Genomic DNA, 17,084 nt, shown 5'->3' with positions numbered 1-17,084 from the left:
ATTTACAGTTAGGCAAAGTAAGCAAAATGCTGCTTGAGAACTTATTAGAGTTTGATTTAAAGCTAAAGTCTTGATATACAATGTTGACAGTTTATTTTTGAACTTTTTGAATCTCAATGTCTACTGTCATTAAATAATTGTTCCCCTCCCACCATCTGTCCCTCCACAATTTCCCACAACTGTGAGAAATTAAACAGATAAACATCAAGAAAAATGCTTAAATATAAACACTGATATTATCTGTCAAAATTAAAACATAAACTAAAAACACAATTCTGCCAAGCCTAAGGATAAACATCCACTTAAGTGAATTGGGAGTTTAGTTTGAGTAAAGACTGCAGGACTGAGCCTTGCATCATCACTATCAGAAATGCTTATGACAAACATTGCATCAAACTGAATCACTCCAGTAACATTTAACTCTGCACAGAACACAGGTCAAGACTTCATGATAAATCACTGTTATCTCGACTAGTACGTGATTTACTAAGAACAGGGAATAAACAATCCAAAGTAACTTGCAAATGTTACAAATCAAGTGGAGCCTTTTAGTTCAAATGCATTCGATTCCTTTTTCAGGTATTTTATTGGTAAAATATGGGGACTGTACACGTACAATACAGTAAAGCTGTTTTAGTCTAGCTTCCCTGACAGTTTCATTTTCCGCAGAGTCCAAAAATGCTCTCCTTCACACCTGAACTGCAGTACTGCTAAGTAGTAGACCCAAGGTAATTCATTACTTTCTCTTACTCACTGTATAATATCACTAATAATAATAATAAAGCTAGATAAAAATAAACACACTGGGAATGAGATCACTGTCTCTGTCCAGATGCTGCGAGCAAAACAAGCATTCCTTTGTGTTCTGAGGTAGAAAGGAGGCTTTCTGTTTCATTCTGGGACGAAAGTCAAAATGTCTGTTGCACACATCAGTGCTAAATGGCACATCAGAAACATCCAGTAATAATAGCACACATACGTCCCACCGCAGAAGTGCAGATATAAACACCCCATAGCCTTTGAGGGTCCAGATTTCCAAAACAGATCTATTATTGGAATTTAACTCCATTGGAGACTAAAAACTTTTAATCCACACACATAAAGTTGGGAATATTCAAAATTCGGATCTGGATTTTGTGGTTTAGGGGCATCTCTAAGATCAATAACCACCATCTACACTTCTATAGCAATGCTCATTCAAGGAACCCAAAACAGTTACGTCCTTGTGAAGTAATATGGTAACCATAACCTGCATTTTACAGATGGTTAAACTGAAGCACAAAGATACTTAGGGACTTGCACAAGAAGAATAAATAGAAGAGATTAGAATAGGACCTGCTGTGTGTGCTAACCACTTGGCCCCATAACCAGATTATGCATTTCTCTGATGCTGCTGGCAGTGCCTCTTGTACAGATTAGTATTTCATACACTGGGGAAGTATTCTGCTAAAACACAAACATTTTGCCAGCACTGCAGGGCTGACCAAACTTGCTGGAGCAGGTATAAAAAAAAAAAAACAAATAAGGCTCCACACATGGAACATTTCCTGGGAATTAGCAAACGGCTGGGAGAAACTGCACCTGGAACCGTAAACCCACAGCCAGTTATCAACCCCCAGAAAGTGCCTCACACCAACATTTAAATTGCTATTTTAAGAAGACCATAAAAAATAAACCCAAGACTCAAGATTTAAAAAAATAGTTACAGAGCTGGTTAAAATATTTTGTTCAAAATGCATTACAATGAAAAATGGCCGTTATCCAAAATGAACAATTTTCTTGAAAATTTTTCCTTTTTAAAAAAATTGTGTGATTTTTCAACTAAAAAAAAGAAAGAAGGAAAGAACAGAAAACAAAGATTTTTTTTTCTTTCTTAGTTTTCTGTTGTTGTTTTGGGGGTGAAGGGCCATGGAACATTAGGAGTGGGGGCTAGTGATGAGAAGGAAAAAGGAATGGAACACAAAGCGTAAGCATGGGGAATGGGAGGGAGTAGAGAAAGGGTCTCTCTCAGGGCCAGGAGGTAGAACAGGTGGACATGATTTAGTATTCACACAGCGTACAAAAACTGTAGCTGGCAGAATCCAAAGTGCTGATTTGGATAAATGCAGGCTCTGAAACAGGAGGGAGTGTTTCTTAATTGCAAAGTTGCCTCTTTCGCTCCTGCAACTCTGCAGAAACTTCTGGGAGAGCTGGAGTTTTTAAAGCCTTGTTGTAGGTGGCTATGTGAAGCGCAGGGTGATGGGGTGCTGCCAAGACACACTGCCTCCAATCAGTTACTTTGTGACCTGGCACCTGTAGGAGAAGCCAGGGACAGCGAGGAAACCTTCCTCCTCCACTGCTGAGGCTGCTGCTCTGGCAGAGTCACATGATGAGGTCTGTCTCATCTGTAACATTATCCAGTCCATCTCCCAGACAAGGCAAGATTGTTCCTTATGATACAATTCCAGTGTTTTGTCTAGTCTGGCTATAAACACCATAAACAATAGGGGGTTCTACCACTGCCCTTCGGAGACTAACCCAAGCCAAAAGAAGCTTTCACTTTCCCAATATTACCCTAAATGAGCCTTTTCTTAATTTCATCCCATCATGCTTAGTGAGTCTCCTTTTGCAGCACCCTCTAGAATTCCCCCTTCCTTGATGCTTACACCTTCTGAGTATCTGTATAGCAAGATATGCAACACAGTTCTAGATGACATGTATAGTACTTTTCAAGAGAATGAATACCTCCGAAAATAGACAATCAGGTTACATGAATCATCTCTCGACTTTTCATTAACTTGATAGTAACCACTTAATCCTAGAGGGTATCTTTTTTAGACCACTTCAGTGGCAAAAAGCCAATAATGCCTCACAGTAAAGGGGCCCTTTGTTTTTCAGTCCGACAAACATGAAAATGTAAAAAAAATGTTTAACAAATACAACATATTCGTAGCATATCAGCTGTTAAGGAAACAAAAATGACCGTGATTTACAGTAAAAAATATTACATGACTTACAGTGAAAAGAACTCAACGAGCAGTTTTTACCAAACCGTGACATTCTTCAGAACCAATTACAGGTGATATACCAGCCAACTCGTCTCTAGACTATGGTCCGTCTGTTTCCTTGTATTATCGCAGTTGATAACTGTCAGCAGGAATGAATCTGTTTGAAGCAGTCCAGCAGATTTAATCAATGTCACACTCAGCAAGACTGCTTTGGTTCCTCAGCTCAACAGCTGAAGGTCTGCATTCCACACATCAGCTCTGTTGTCAAATACAGGCCTTTCCAAATTTGTGTTTAAGAATTCTGGCATCAGTTCCAAGAACAATTGTCTCTAGCTGGCTGACACTGAAGTATACAGCATGCCATATTTAGTCTAGTTACTATACTTCAAAAAAATCTCCTAAACAATAGCTCTGAGAATCTAATCTATACAATCACTTTTGTTTTGGCCCAGTTCAGGTTAAGTGTTTCGTGGAAGCGAAGCGGGGTGTTGCCACACTTAGGACTGTGCGATGAGGCTTAGTCACTATAAACCTTTATGATAAAAGTTCAGAAAAGTCATGAAAAAAACATGTAACAATAAATCTTATTAAACAAAAACTTGGTCATTTACAATACACGAGAAGCTGAAAGCCCATGTGTCAAACAGGTGTAATTCGTAAAGTCAATGTGACAGTTTATGGTTTTATGGTAAGTATGAGCAAGGGTAAGCATGAGTGTGTGTGTGTTGTGCTGGTAGATTTTTCTTGCTCTGTGTGTGTGGCAAATGAGAGCTGTGTGTTGCTGTGAGGGGCTGTGTGTATGTGTTTAGTGGTACTGTGTATACTGGTTGTGTTGCTGTGTGTACTGGGAGAGTTGGGTGGAGTTGTGACTGACACATGAAAGGGGTGTGCTGTTCTGAGGGGGCTACGCATGTCTGGGGTTACTGTGTGTGTTGGTCATGTTGTTGTGGGCATGTGGGTGGCAAGTGGGCCAAGTGATCGAGAATTTGTGCAGTCTCTGAGTTATTTTTGATATCACAATGGTCTAGTACTCTAGGCATGGAAAGATGCCTTGCTGTCACATGGGTATAATCTGTAAAGTCAAAATGGCAGAGAACTCTCCTGACCCACTCAGTCTCCACCCCATCCATCTGGATGGATCCTAGATGTGCAGAGTACCATCTGTGGAGTCCAGAGAGATGGGGGTATGATGGTGCCTGTAATAGGGTGTACTGGCCCATTAAGCCTAAGGGGAGGGGCCGCAAGAGCCCATTCCAAGAATGTTGATGCGAGCACAGGATATTGGTGTCAGAAAATGGCTGAAACTGGAAGAGAGAGGAGTTGGCAGTGGCATGGGAAGATCTCTTGTTGCCAAGAAGGATAATGGCATTTTGGGCTGTATAAGTAGGAGCATTGCCAGCAGATCAAGGGACGTGATCGTTCCCCTCTATTCGGCATTGATGAGGCTTCATCTGGAGTACTGCATCCAGTTTTGGGCCCCACACTACAAGAAGGATATGGAAAAATTGGAAAGAGTCCAGTGAAGGGCAACAAAAATGATGAGGGGGCTGGAGCACATGACTTATGAGGAAAGGCTGAGGGAACTGGGATTATTTAGTCTGCGGAAGAGAAGAATGAGGGGGGATTTGATAGCTGCTTTCAACTACCTGAAAGGGGGTTCCAAAGAGGATGGATCTAGACTGTTCTCAGTGGTACCAGATGACAGGACAAGGAGTAATGGTCTCAAGTTGCAGTGCGGGAGGTTTAGGTTGGATATTAGGAAAAACTTTTTCACTAGGAGTGTGGTGAAGGACTGGAATGGGTTACCTAGGGAGGTGGTGGAATCTCCTTCCTTGGAGGTTTTTAAGGTCAGGCTTGACAAAGCCCTGGTTGGGATGATTTAGTTGGGGATTGGTCCTGCTTTGAGCAGGGGGTTGGACTAGATGACATCCTAAGATCCCTTCCAACCCTGATATTCTATGATTCTATCTCAGGACACTGTCACTTTAAGGGCCCGGGATCAGGAGCTCTGTAGTGTAGAGTGGAGCAGGGCTCCCCTCTCTCCCAGCCAATCAGGGGAAGCTTTCAGGAGGAGGAGAATATATACACTGCCTTCCCTCTCAGAACAGCGTGCACACGGACAGAGGAAGAAAACCTGAGCAAGAAGGCTATGCTTCTAATGAGCAGAATAAAGTCTCCATGGACAACAACAGAGATGGAGATGGGTATGAACGATGGGATTTACTATGATGGACCTTGCATCTGGGACGCTGAGGACTATTTTGAATTACTCTCAAAACTGGGTGACTGGGCAACAAAATGGCAGATGAAATTCAATGTTGATAAATGCAAAGTAATGCACATTGGAAAACATAATCCCAACTATACATACAAAATGATGGGGTCTAAATTAGCTACCACCTCTCAAAAAAGATCTTGGAGTCATTGTGGATAGTTCTCTGAAAACGTCCACGCAATGTGCAGCAGCAGTCAAAAAAGTGAACAGAATGTTGGGAATCATTAAGGAAGGGATGGATAATAAGACAGAAAATATCACGTTGCCTCTATATAAATCCACGGTACGCCCACATCTTGAATACTACATGCAGATGTGGTTGCCCCATCTCCAAAAAGATATACTGGAATTGGACAAGGTTCAGAAAAGGGCAACAAAAATGATTAGAGGTATGGAGCATCCACCGTATGAGGAGAGATTAATAAGACTGGGACTTTTCAGCTTGGAAAAAAGATGACTAAGGAAGGGTCTGATAGAGGTCTATAAAATCATGAGTGGCATGGAGAAAGTACATAAGGAAGAGCTATTTACTACTTCTCATAACACAAGAACTAGGAGTCACCAAATGAAATTAATAGGCAGCAGATTTAAAACAAACAAAAGGAAGTCTTTTTTCATACAATGCACAGTCAACCTATGATACTCCTTGCCAGAGGATGTTGTGAACGCCAAGATTATAACAGGGTTCAAAAAAGAACTAGATAAATTCATGGAGGATAGGTCCATCAATGGCTGTTAGCCAGGATGGGCAGGGATGGTGTCCCTAGCCTCTATTTGCCAGAAGCTGGGAATGGGCGACAGGGGATGGCTCACTTGATCATTACCTGTTCTGTTCATTCCCTCTGGGGCACCTGGCATTGGCCTCTGTTGGAAGACAGGATACTGGGCTAGATGGACCTTTGGTCTGACCCAGTATGGCCATCCTTATGTTCTTATACTTTGGGCTACTGACCTAGTTTCAGGGTAGGGCTGGTGATAGCCCTCAGAAAGACTATACAACACTCCCAAAGGTCCCCAAAGAGAGGGAGCAGAGGGAGGGCCCTGTGGAAACACCTCTAGCCACAAAGGGGTACCTGGCAAATGGCAACTCCACTTCAGTGCCACAGAAGTTTCTGATTCTCAACATCCCTTTTGTGAAGGATGTAGGGAAAGAATCACAAACAAAGGATTCTTTCCATGAGTGTTGCTGAAGGGGACGATCTAGGCCAGGGATTGGCAAGGGGACCATCTAGGCCTTTGGCACACGGCCCGTCAGAGAAATCCGTTGGCGGGCTGGGATGATTTGTTTACCTACAGCATCCGCAGGTTTGGCCAATCGCAGCTCCCACTGGCCATGGTTTGCCATTCCAGGCCAATGGGGGCTGCGGGAATCGGCAACCAGCATATCCCTCGGCCCATACCACTTCCCGCAGCCCTCATTGGCCTGTAATGGTGAACGACGGCCAGTGGGAACTGTGATCAGCTGAACCTGTGGACACTGCAGGCAAACAAACCATCCTGGCCCACCAGCGGATTTACCTGACGGGCCATGTGCCAAAGGTTGCCAATCCCTGATCTAGGCCTTAACTATTAAGGCCAAGAAAGAATTTGAAGAGCAACTAGCTATAAACAGAAAAATGAGCAGCAATTTTCTTTAAGTACATCAGAAGCAGGAAGCACTCAAAGAAGACAAGGCTATTGCAGAGAAGCTAAATGAATTCTTTGCATCAGTCTTCACTGCATAGGATGTGGGGGCAATCCCCACACCTGAGCCATTCTTGTAGGTGAGAAATCTGAGGAACTGTCCCAGACTGAGGTGTCAGTAGAGGAGGTTTGGGAACAAATTGATAAATTAAACAGTAATAAGTCACCAGGACCAGACTGTATTCATCCAAGAGTTCTGAAGGAACTCAAATATTAAACTGCAGAACTACTATCTATGGTATGTAACCCATCACTTAAATCATCCTTTGTACCAGATGACTGGAGGGAAGCTATGTAACAGATTTTTTTTAATTCTCCAGAGGTGATCCTGGCAATTACAGACCAGTAAACCTAACTTTAGTACCAGGCAAATTGTAAAGAACGGGACACAGAGAGAAAATGTATATGTTGGAGAAGAGTCAACATGGCTTCTGTAAAGAGACATCATGCCTCATCAATCTATTAGAATTCTTTGAGGGAGTCAACAAGCACATGGACAATGGTGATTCAGTTGAGATAGTGTACCTGGACTTTCAGAAAGCCTTTGACAAGGTCCCTCACCGAAGGACCTTAAGCAAAGTAAGCAGTCATGGGATGAGAGAAGGTCTTCTCATGGATCAGTAACAGATTAAAAGATAGGAAACAAAGGATAAAATAAACAGTCAGTTTTCACAATGGAGAGAGGTAAATAGTGGGGTCCCCTCAGGGATCCATATTGGGACCTGGGCTGGTCAACATATCATAAATGTTCTGGAAAGAGGGGTAAACAGTGAGGTGGCAAAATTTGCAGATTATACAAAATTACTCAAGATAGTTAAATCCAAAGCTGACTGCAAACAATTACAAAGGGATCTCACAAAACTGGGTGACTGGGCAACAAAAGGGCAGATGAAATTCAGTGTTGATAAATACAAAGTAATGCATATTGGAAAACATAATCCCAACTAAATATACAAAATGATGGTGCCTAAATTAGCTGTTACCACTCAAGAAAGCGATCTTAGTGTCATCATGGATAGTTCTCTGAAAACATCTGCTCAGTGTGCAGTAGCAGTCAAAAAAGCCAACAGAATGATAAGAACCATTCGGAAAGGGATAGATAAAAAGACAAACAATTTCACAATGCTACTCTATACATTGATGATACACCCACACCCTGAATACTGAATGCAGTTCTTGGTGCCTGATCTCCAAAAAGATATTAGAATTGGAAAATGTATAGAGAAGGGCAACAAAAATGATTAGGGGCATGGAACAGCTTCCATATGAGGAGAGGTTTAAAAGACTGGGACTATTCAGCTTTGAAAAGAGACAACCGAGGGAGGGGTATGATAGAAGTCTATAAAATCGTGAATGGTGTGGAGAAAGTGAACAGGCAAGTGTTATTTACCCTTTCACATAACATATGAACTAGGGATCGCCCACTGAAATTAATAGACAGCAAGTTTAAAACAAACATAAGGAAGTGCTTCTTCACACAATGCACAGTCAGCCTGTGGAACTTGTTGCCAGGTGTTGTTGTGAAGGTCATACACTGCAGGATTTATTTTGACATAAATAAGAATTCAAAATAGGGTTAAAAAAGAATTAGGTAAGCTCATGGAGGATTGGTCCATCTGTGACTAGTAGCAAGACGATCAGGGATGCACCACCATACTCTGGGCGTTCCTAAATCTCCAACTGCCAGAAGCTGAGACTGGACAGCAGTGGATGGATCACACAAAACTGTCCTGTTCTGTACATTCTCTCTGAAGTAGGGTGACCAGATAGCAAGTGTGAAAAATCAGGATAAGTGGGAGGGGTAAGAGGTGCCTATATAAGACAAAACCCTGAATATCGAGACTGTCCTTGTAAAATTGGGACATCTGGTCACCCTACTCTGAAGCATATGGCACCAGCCACTACCAGGAGACAGGCTACTGGGCTAGATGGACCACTGGCTGTACTGAGTCAAACCATTCTTATGTTCTTATAAGGCAAGGCTGTCTTTAGAATGATTTTATGGCACTATCTGTTATGACCACTCAATATTACTGGAGAGTTATTGCTAGTTTTAAATGGATTGTCAAGCACAATGAAAATTTATTCGTGCGTATATGTATTGCTAAATCTCAAAGCATTCATACATGCAAATAAAGCCTGCAATTAGAAACTAGAACAAAGTAGATCTTTCAGACAAAGCAGAAGTTTGCCCAGTTATTTCCCATTCAAAAACAAAATATCAACTAGAAGAGTATTTTCAGCTACAGATGGACTAAAAGGACATGAAACAATTTTGACTCTTTCCACTTCCCACTGACGTTCAGGAAGACAAGCTTTAAAAAACCAATAAGTAACTACTAAGTCTGAGTGCCAACAAGAGATATGCCGAGTTACATAAGGCTGTGGTGGGTCTATATGTCCATTTTCCACTCTGTTCCTCTTAGTCACAAACATTTCAACTGAGTTAAACAAAGAGTATCGCTGTTTTTCCCGACAAATGTCCCTATTTACAGCTTTCCAATGTAGAAATGGGACTTTCAAAATCCAGTTACCATTTTTCCAGCCCAATGTGTGACAACTTTTCTCCCCACTGTCCAGATGAACTCAAAAGCCACACACACCTTTTGGCAATTTTCCAGCACAGGTAGGATTTAAAGCAACTCCATGATATACATGAGCCTTATTCTGATTCCACTGATTTTTGCCATTGACGTCAACGGGGGCAGGAAGCCCCATAAAGTCAGTGTGCCAGTGTCATGATTTTTGCACCACATTTGTGTCATGAGGTACAGAGACAACATGCTGCACTTCCCAAGGCCTAAGTCGCTGGAAAGCTAATGTACCTGCTCAGTTACTGTAGAAGGCGGAAATGATTTCTGGTGGATTCTAGCCTACTGTAACCCCTGGGCACAAGGATAAACAAACTTATTTAACATGGAGGACATGGGGGGGTTAAAGCAAGGGGCTAGGGCTGGGGAGCCCTGCACAGTTTGTGTGGGTGTTTTTTCCCTTTTCTTTTTCTTCTGGCTAGATGATCAGAAAACGTTTCTCTCATTTTGCTGAATTTTTTCAACCAGCTCTACAACTAAACAGCAGCAGTGACATGAGATAAAGATCAACAGTGAAAGACATGAAAAATAAGTGTGCGGGAACCTTACAACGATAGTTTACAATAAGAGTAAGATGATAAATGAGTTTGGGTGGGACAGAGGCATGTTTGAGTTTAAAATGAGAGTCCCCTCATGATGAAAGAGAGCAGAAGTTTGACCTTGATAGCAGAAAATGAGGATTCTATTTTTAAGAAATTATCAGTCATATGCTGATGATGTTGCAGTACTAACAATCACTATAATAGCAACATCAGCTTGTTCATTTCCTGTGCCCCAGCACTGCCTCGCTGGATCATTTTTGGTTTTTTTGGTTTTGTTTTTCATTTTGCGCAAGACCTCTTTCTATTTTTAAACTCCAATTTAAAACCAAAGATAGTATTTGATAGATCACACACTATTGAACTAGATGCACAGGGCCAGCATAAGGCCCTGCACACCACTTAAGACTAGTATAATGGGTAGAGAGGTGCTCTAACAGAGCTCTCAGACAGGAGTGCCTGTATATCCCATTCAGACCTCCGCTAGCAAGTGCTGAAGGCTGTTTTGGGAGCAGCTAGGGAGAAAGGGACCATTTATATGAGCCAGTGATCCCATAACAGGATGTGGAGGGGCTAACGGCACTATTTCAACCCACATTCTGGAATAGCGGCTGTGGGGAGGCTATGCAGCTACCCTGCAACTTGGACTTGAGTTGGGTGTAGATTTTACCCTCCCAGCCATAACACTCCACCCATAACCGAATATTTGTGCTTTATTGTGGGTGGACTTCGCCGCAAGCGTAATTTTTTTATTTGCTACTACTGAGGTAAACGTAATAATTGTGTTCCCACATCTACAGCATTCAGAGAATTAAGTTCAGAGAAAACTATTATGACATTATTATTACATGGGCAGAGATTTGTTCTCCTCATCTAGATCCACTTGCTTCCTGTGAGAGGAACAAAGTGCTGGTAGAGTTTTAGGCGTTGACTTTCAAATGAGCCCAAAGGTTTTAGCAACCTCTTCCCCGCTCCACCTCCTTCTAAATTTGCAATGGGATTTGGGCACCTAATTCCCTTAGGCTCCTTTGAAAATCTCAGTTTTATTTTGTATTCCCTATGGATGTTGATGTAACAGAATATTAAGGTTTGGGGGTTTTTTTGGAATTATGATGATGTTCTCATTGTATGATTGAATATAAAAACTATTGAATATAAAAAATAGTAAATGGCTGTGATGTAATGACTTCTGTCTTGTGCGAGATGATTCGATCTTAATCCAGCATAGAACTGGGGGTTAATTTTTTAAATAGCGTTCCTCTAACTGAACAGGCCTGATGTTGCTATAAAGTGAGTTTGTCCAGTTTCAGGTAAGTCTCTCCTTTAGCTCTTCAAACATACTAGTGACATACAGGACTCTCTCTGAGAAGAACAAAACTTTGTAAGCCAAGCAAAGGTTGCAAACAACGTGATCCTCCAAGGACCTACTGAGGTATGTGTGTCTGGACCATGTTTCAAGGACCCTCTTCTTTAATGCCATTTGCAATGTCAAGAAGCTTAGCTAGCACTCTAGTCTTTCACCTCTTTAAACCTGAGTTCAGATCCTGCGTGGGTCATAAGTGAAACTGAGTTTGTGGTCTCAACCTGGTCTCTGAAGCTTCCTTCAGCCCCCAGGTATGTGTGGCACAGACCCTGCAGCATCACTTCCAGGAGGCTTACTCATTTCACACCTCCTATTTGAGCTTTGGGAGGATCATTCTGTTATGCTTTGTTTCCTCTGGGTTACTGTTTTCTCCAATAAATTGCCCTTTTCTATTTTTGTTTTAAAAGCCACTGTAAAAGCAAATGTGGCTTTTAACCAAAGACATCTGAAGCTTGTTTTGTGGCTCTCTCTCCCATTGGTCACACAAGGTACTATGATATGCAGTGAATGGCATACTTTAGGACTGCACTGAATTCACCTATTTCCCATATGAGTCATACCTGGAGATTGTGCATTTTGGGTCCATTCAAATGGGATCAGCTTACAAGTTTGCAGTTATACCCCGATGCATTGCAGACACTAGCATTGCTGTAAGACTTGAAGGACAGACTTACCCATTTTTTTACCTACATTTCTGAACTTGTTATTAGTAATGAATAGAGGTGATTATTTTAAGGAAGAGATCTTAATGGTCTGAACTTCAGCTTGCAAATACCTACACGCTTTATAATCACAAGCGCAAATCCTGGCATGACTGATTCAGCTCTTATCATTCTGAATTAAATGGATTTGAGTTTTAAGCTTTTCTGATGTGACCATAAAATCTGAGGTTTGTGCTGGCTGATATGAATGTTCAAAAAATGTAATAGGATGTTTAAGAATAGGGAAGTATCCCTGGCCAAAACGCTCCCTCTTGCCTCCCTCCCAAAGTGCTGTGTGAAGGTTACTCCTCTGTTACCCTCAACCCCAGAGATGGTTGCACTTCAGTGCTGAAGTCTGTATATCATTTGTGAAGTGCGCTGGGATCCTTTGGTATGAAAGGGTATGCAAGGTAAATATAAAACATTATTATTTTGTTCTACTAATTATAGTGGCTCTTTGTGGGTCTCTGTACATTCTGGTGATTCTTTGCTCAGTTTTCCATTTTCCATCTCCCCTTTAATTATGAATAGGTATGCAGTACTATGTAAGCCAAGTTCTGTGTTGAAACATTACTGCACAGATGATTAATTAGTTTAAATAAACTTTGTTGGACTCCTGAGAAAGAGACCACGTCCTCTGTATGGTTGTGCTAATTAGTTGCCTTTTTATTAAGTCTGTGGGAGTTATTGCTGATTATGTGTACATTTGGTCTATATGTATCTGCAGTTGCTCTCACTATAAATGATAATTTATAGTATCATGAAATGTTTAATAACAATGGTAATCAAAAATGTATAACATGGGTAATGGGCAATCACCAACCATACCCTTGCAACTCCACGTGCCTTCCCTACTCCCAATTGGATTTGATTAGCAACTACCCTGTATTTGTGTATAACAGTGATCTAAACAGTAATCAGCTTTTTTTGTTCTTTAGACCAGTGAAACAGCAACTGAGCCATGTCCAGCCTACGCCATTGGCAAACACCACTAAACCCAGAACCTGAAAACACTTATCCACATGCTTATCTTTACGCACCTGAGTAGTCCCATTGAAGTCAATGAGATTTGCTGGATCAGAGCCTGAGAATAAATAAATAAAGAGAGGGAGAGAGAGAGAAAATAAAGTATCACGTGGAAGTGGAAGTAGCAACTATGAGCCTGACCAAAAGTCCATTGAAGTCAATGGTAGTTTTTCCATTGTCTCTAAGAGACCGTGGATCTGGCCCTATATCCCTTTTTGCTCACAAATTAGGACAAATGTACGGTATGTTCATTTACCACAATTTTTATTTATATATTCATATACACACACAACATGTACTCAACATTCAAATTCAACAAAAAATCACTATAATGCCACTGACCCTGGCAAGGCCCAAATTCCTTTGACATTTCCAGCTGACAATCTGTGCTCGTCTGCCAAACCCAAAACCAGACACAAGCATGCTTTTCAGATTATATGCCAGGCTAATATGTTATCACTGCATTTAGCTATTTAAAAGTATTTGAAATCACTTGCTATTCGACTATATTACATCGTATTCTTAAAAAGTACTAGCAACAATTTCCCAAGTCCAGATCAGACCCACTATAAAAATACATTTTAGCTTGCTACTAACAAAGGATAAAATTCATCACTGCATACAGAGACCAGTGCATTATAGATGTCTGACTTAAACCTGTAAAACAGGGATAGAGTGGATCACAAGACTTGTGCAGGGTCTGGGCATAAAGATGAATTTCACAGAGAGACTATCTGGCTTCCAGAACACAAAGCAGTTGTCTTAAAAATCCCATCTCATGGTCTCGTTGGTCAAAGGCTCTGGATTCATTATGATCTAGACTTGCCCTTGAGGTGCACCTTCTAGTAGTCTAATAGTCCCCTTGAGCTCACCTTCTAATCGTCACCTAGACCCAGAGGAGATAGTCCTGGACTTGTTTCATGGGGTCACCCAGTCTAAGACAGGGATTTTAAAATAACTGCAGCCCTTAGTTTGGAGGCCCGTTTGCCTTTGTCTGAGGGTATGTGGAAAGTCAAAATGCAACTTTTAGCAGATAAGTGAGATTGGGCCCTACCATCCTTGACTGTATCCCGGTCATATACTACCCTAAATGCACACTGCAAGTCAGGTGCAACACCAGTGGGTCACTTAGGTTGTACATCACAGAGAATTTGGCCCAATATAAAATGGAGAACTTTTGTCTATTTGTACAGGTGTATTCATGACTGATTTACATTAACAAAGGGAGATTTGGCTTGGTTTGAACCACAATTTTTATGCTCATCTAAACTGTTATTAATTGCTTTGGTCTGGAAATCTCACACAGCCAGATTTTTTTTTAATGGTCATACAGTAAGAACAGTTTTGCTTCGGGTATTTGGTCTATTGAAGACTGACATAATAATAAAAAATCATCACCACAACAATCAATTTATAACATAATAGCACCCAGAGGCATCCGTCAGGCCTGGGCTTGTTTGTGCTAGGTGCTGTACAAACATATAGAAAATGACAGTTCTTGCATCCAAAGTCCATACAATGTAAACATAAATTAATGTTTCAATAGTTAAAAACATTTTTTCAAATGATAAAAAAGAGGTTTGAATTCTTGGTTAATCACTGCTTCACACACCCATACTCTATATAGGAGAATTAACACAGTATTACCAAGGACCTTTGTTTTTATTATTTTGTTTAAAATTTCCCAGGAATTTATCAGTGTTTATAACAAAAATTTAAAAAAGGATGAAAACCGGTGCTAAAAATTAACTTCACAGTATTCTGGGTAAAATATTGGGGTTAACACTGGGGACAGGAGGACAGAAACAAAGCAACAAATGGAGAAAAGAATATTAAAAGTAAAAGCAGTTTAATGCTATGGTTTATTTCATGAACTGTACATTAACATTAATGTGTGCACTTGCATGCATGTATGTGTTTCTTTCACTGAGTTGCCTTACTTTAAACAGACAGGGATTTGCATTTACACTTAGATTAACATAAGCACATCTGTGTAATGTAACATATAGGATTTTCTTAACATAATCAATATTTTCATGTACTAGAGTGGTCTAAATTTCATGTGAAAAATCAGCAAAAACCAAATAATAGCTTTTGTAAATTCCAGGAATTTTTCCGTAAAAATGTAAAAGCTGAAAATGGATGGCTTTAAGTATTGCTTAGAAAAATTCATGCCTTCCCAAACTGCCTCCAATTTGATTTGCATCTGCTAAAGAAGTAATTTGCAGCAGCCGGAAAAAATCAGAACATATAATGTGCCTTGGTGTATTGTTCTGCCGCAAGCAATCATTTGACTGATGAAAGATTAAGACCACAATATAACAGCCAAAACAAACAATAATTGTTTTTTTAAAAAAACCTACATGGCTGTAGTAACTGATTTACAAAGGAAAAACAAATTAATGCACCTTTTCAGTAATATGATAATCAGCTCCCAGAAAGATAAAAAACACAATTTAAAGAGGCAGAAATAGAACTGATTTTATGAGGCTCGCAGACCAGAGGCCACCTCTTGCCAGGTCTGCAGGCATTAGCTAAGAACTGACAAACTCGTAGCTGGAGAGTAGATCAGTTCACTTGTATGTTAGCTTTGCACAAAATAGGTGTTAGTCTCATAAGAACGTATTTAGTGTTCAGACTCTGTGAAATGCTTGTTCGTTGCTGCAGGCATTAATCTCACTTGTAATGTCTGTATTCCATGCTATAAGAAAATATGTAAGTTTTGCTTAGTAACTTTGAAAACATTCGCGCTGAATTTGTGAACCCAGGCACAGGAATCATCCCCCCCGCTCATCCAGGAGAACTGTCAAAATTTAAGTGGGCCATTATAAGACAAAAGCTTTGTTAATTGCCCCATGCACCCAAGGAGAAGTTTGTGCGGAACGCCTCATCCCATCGCTCTGAATGCTGGAAGAAGGAAATAAAAATAGTTGATGGGAAGATTTTTCATCTCTTTGCTGATTGAACTCTCACAAGGCCAGAAACACCTAACTGCAGCCAGAGATCCCCAGTGGCTGCCCCCTGGGTCTGCCCTGAAAGACTCTTCAAATTGAAAGATCACTACTGGAGAGTCTAAGGAGTCTACTCTATGTCTGTAACTCCACGGTAAAACTATTATAGTGACCCAGAAGTTCACATTTGTTACTGGCTTGGTAAAATCTAATTATAGAACATATCAGCAGTTTGAGGTATCTGCCCTGTTCTTGACAGTCTGCCCTGAGGCAGGCACTCACAGTCACGAGCCACTCCAGACAGCTTGAGAGAGGGATCATAGTTAGGCAACTCTTTTGGTACCTAATAAAGTATAAATGGCTAAACAATTCTGATCTCTAATTTGAAATTAATTAAACTGAAGAATCTTGGGGGAAAGGTTTAAGTTTCAAACCTGAACTCACAAGATTGACTTGCATATTGCAGAACCATTATCTGCAAGCTTTGAGACCCCTCTGTTATGACTAGGAGAGCAAAATAGCACTCTGCCTTCTGAAGAAATGTACAAAATTATTGTACAAATCAAAGCTTGATTGCTCCTTCGCGTTGAAATATGGTATCAAAGAAATATCTTCTCCATGATTCAGTTTACCAGGTATGGGAATACACAGTAGCTTAGTTATCTAGCCCCCCGCATTTCCCCAGATCCTCCTTCCTTTTGTATTCCTTTTTCTATAGAGGCCATTAAAATCACTGGAACTGAACATGATTGTCTGAGGAGGGCTAAAGTTTACTAGGACAAGATGACATCATCACTCATGTACCCCTTTGTAGGTCAATCATTCACTTTTCAGAGAGAATTTTTAGAAACTCCATTCAGAGCTGGATCTGAGTGAAGGACACAGTGCCTTTAAGAAAAGGCCAAAAACGCACCCTAGCAAGCAATGTGCTTTGCACCAAAGAAAAAGTTATCTGATCATTACAATAC

The 17,084-nt window shown here is 40.7% G+C and overlaps 1 protein-coding gene across 18 annotated transcripts in view; it reads right to left on the bottom strand.

Moving 5' to 3' along the window:
- The window catches only part of TNS3 (tensin 3), a 340,704-nt gene that overhangs the window by 226,944 nt on the left and 96,676 nt on the right, over positions 1 to 17,084 (bottom strand). Inside the window, exon 1 of one of the 18 annotated variants that reach the window (XM_043540486.1) lies at positions 2,997 to 3,232. The exons of 15 other annotated variants lie outside the window; for them this stretch is intronic. In XM_043540486.1, the coding sequence (XP_043396421.1) occupies positions 2,997 to 3,039 (43 nt within the window). In that variant the 5' untranslated portion in view covers positions 3,040 to 3,232. Of the gene's footprint in view, positions 1 to 2,996; positions 3,233 to 17,084 lie in introns of those variants that run through there. 2 more of the 18 variants (XM_043540487.1, XM_043540488.1) reach the window with 2 other exon arrangements.

This window comes from Chelonia mydas, chromosome 2 (genome assembly GCF_015237465.2).
Source record: "Chelonia mydas isolate rCheMyd1 chromosome 2, rCheMyd1.pri.v2, whole genome shotgun sequence".
In the NCBI taxonomy this organism is placed as follows: Eukaryota; Metazoa; Chordata; order Testudines; family Cheloniidae; genus Chelonia; species Chelonia mydas.
The sequence above is the reverse complement of the archived record's forward strand: the minus strand, read 5'-3'. Positions and strand labels throughout refer to the sequence as shown.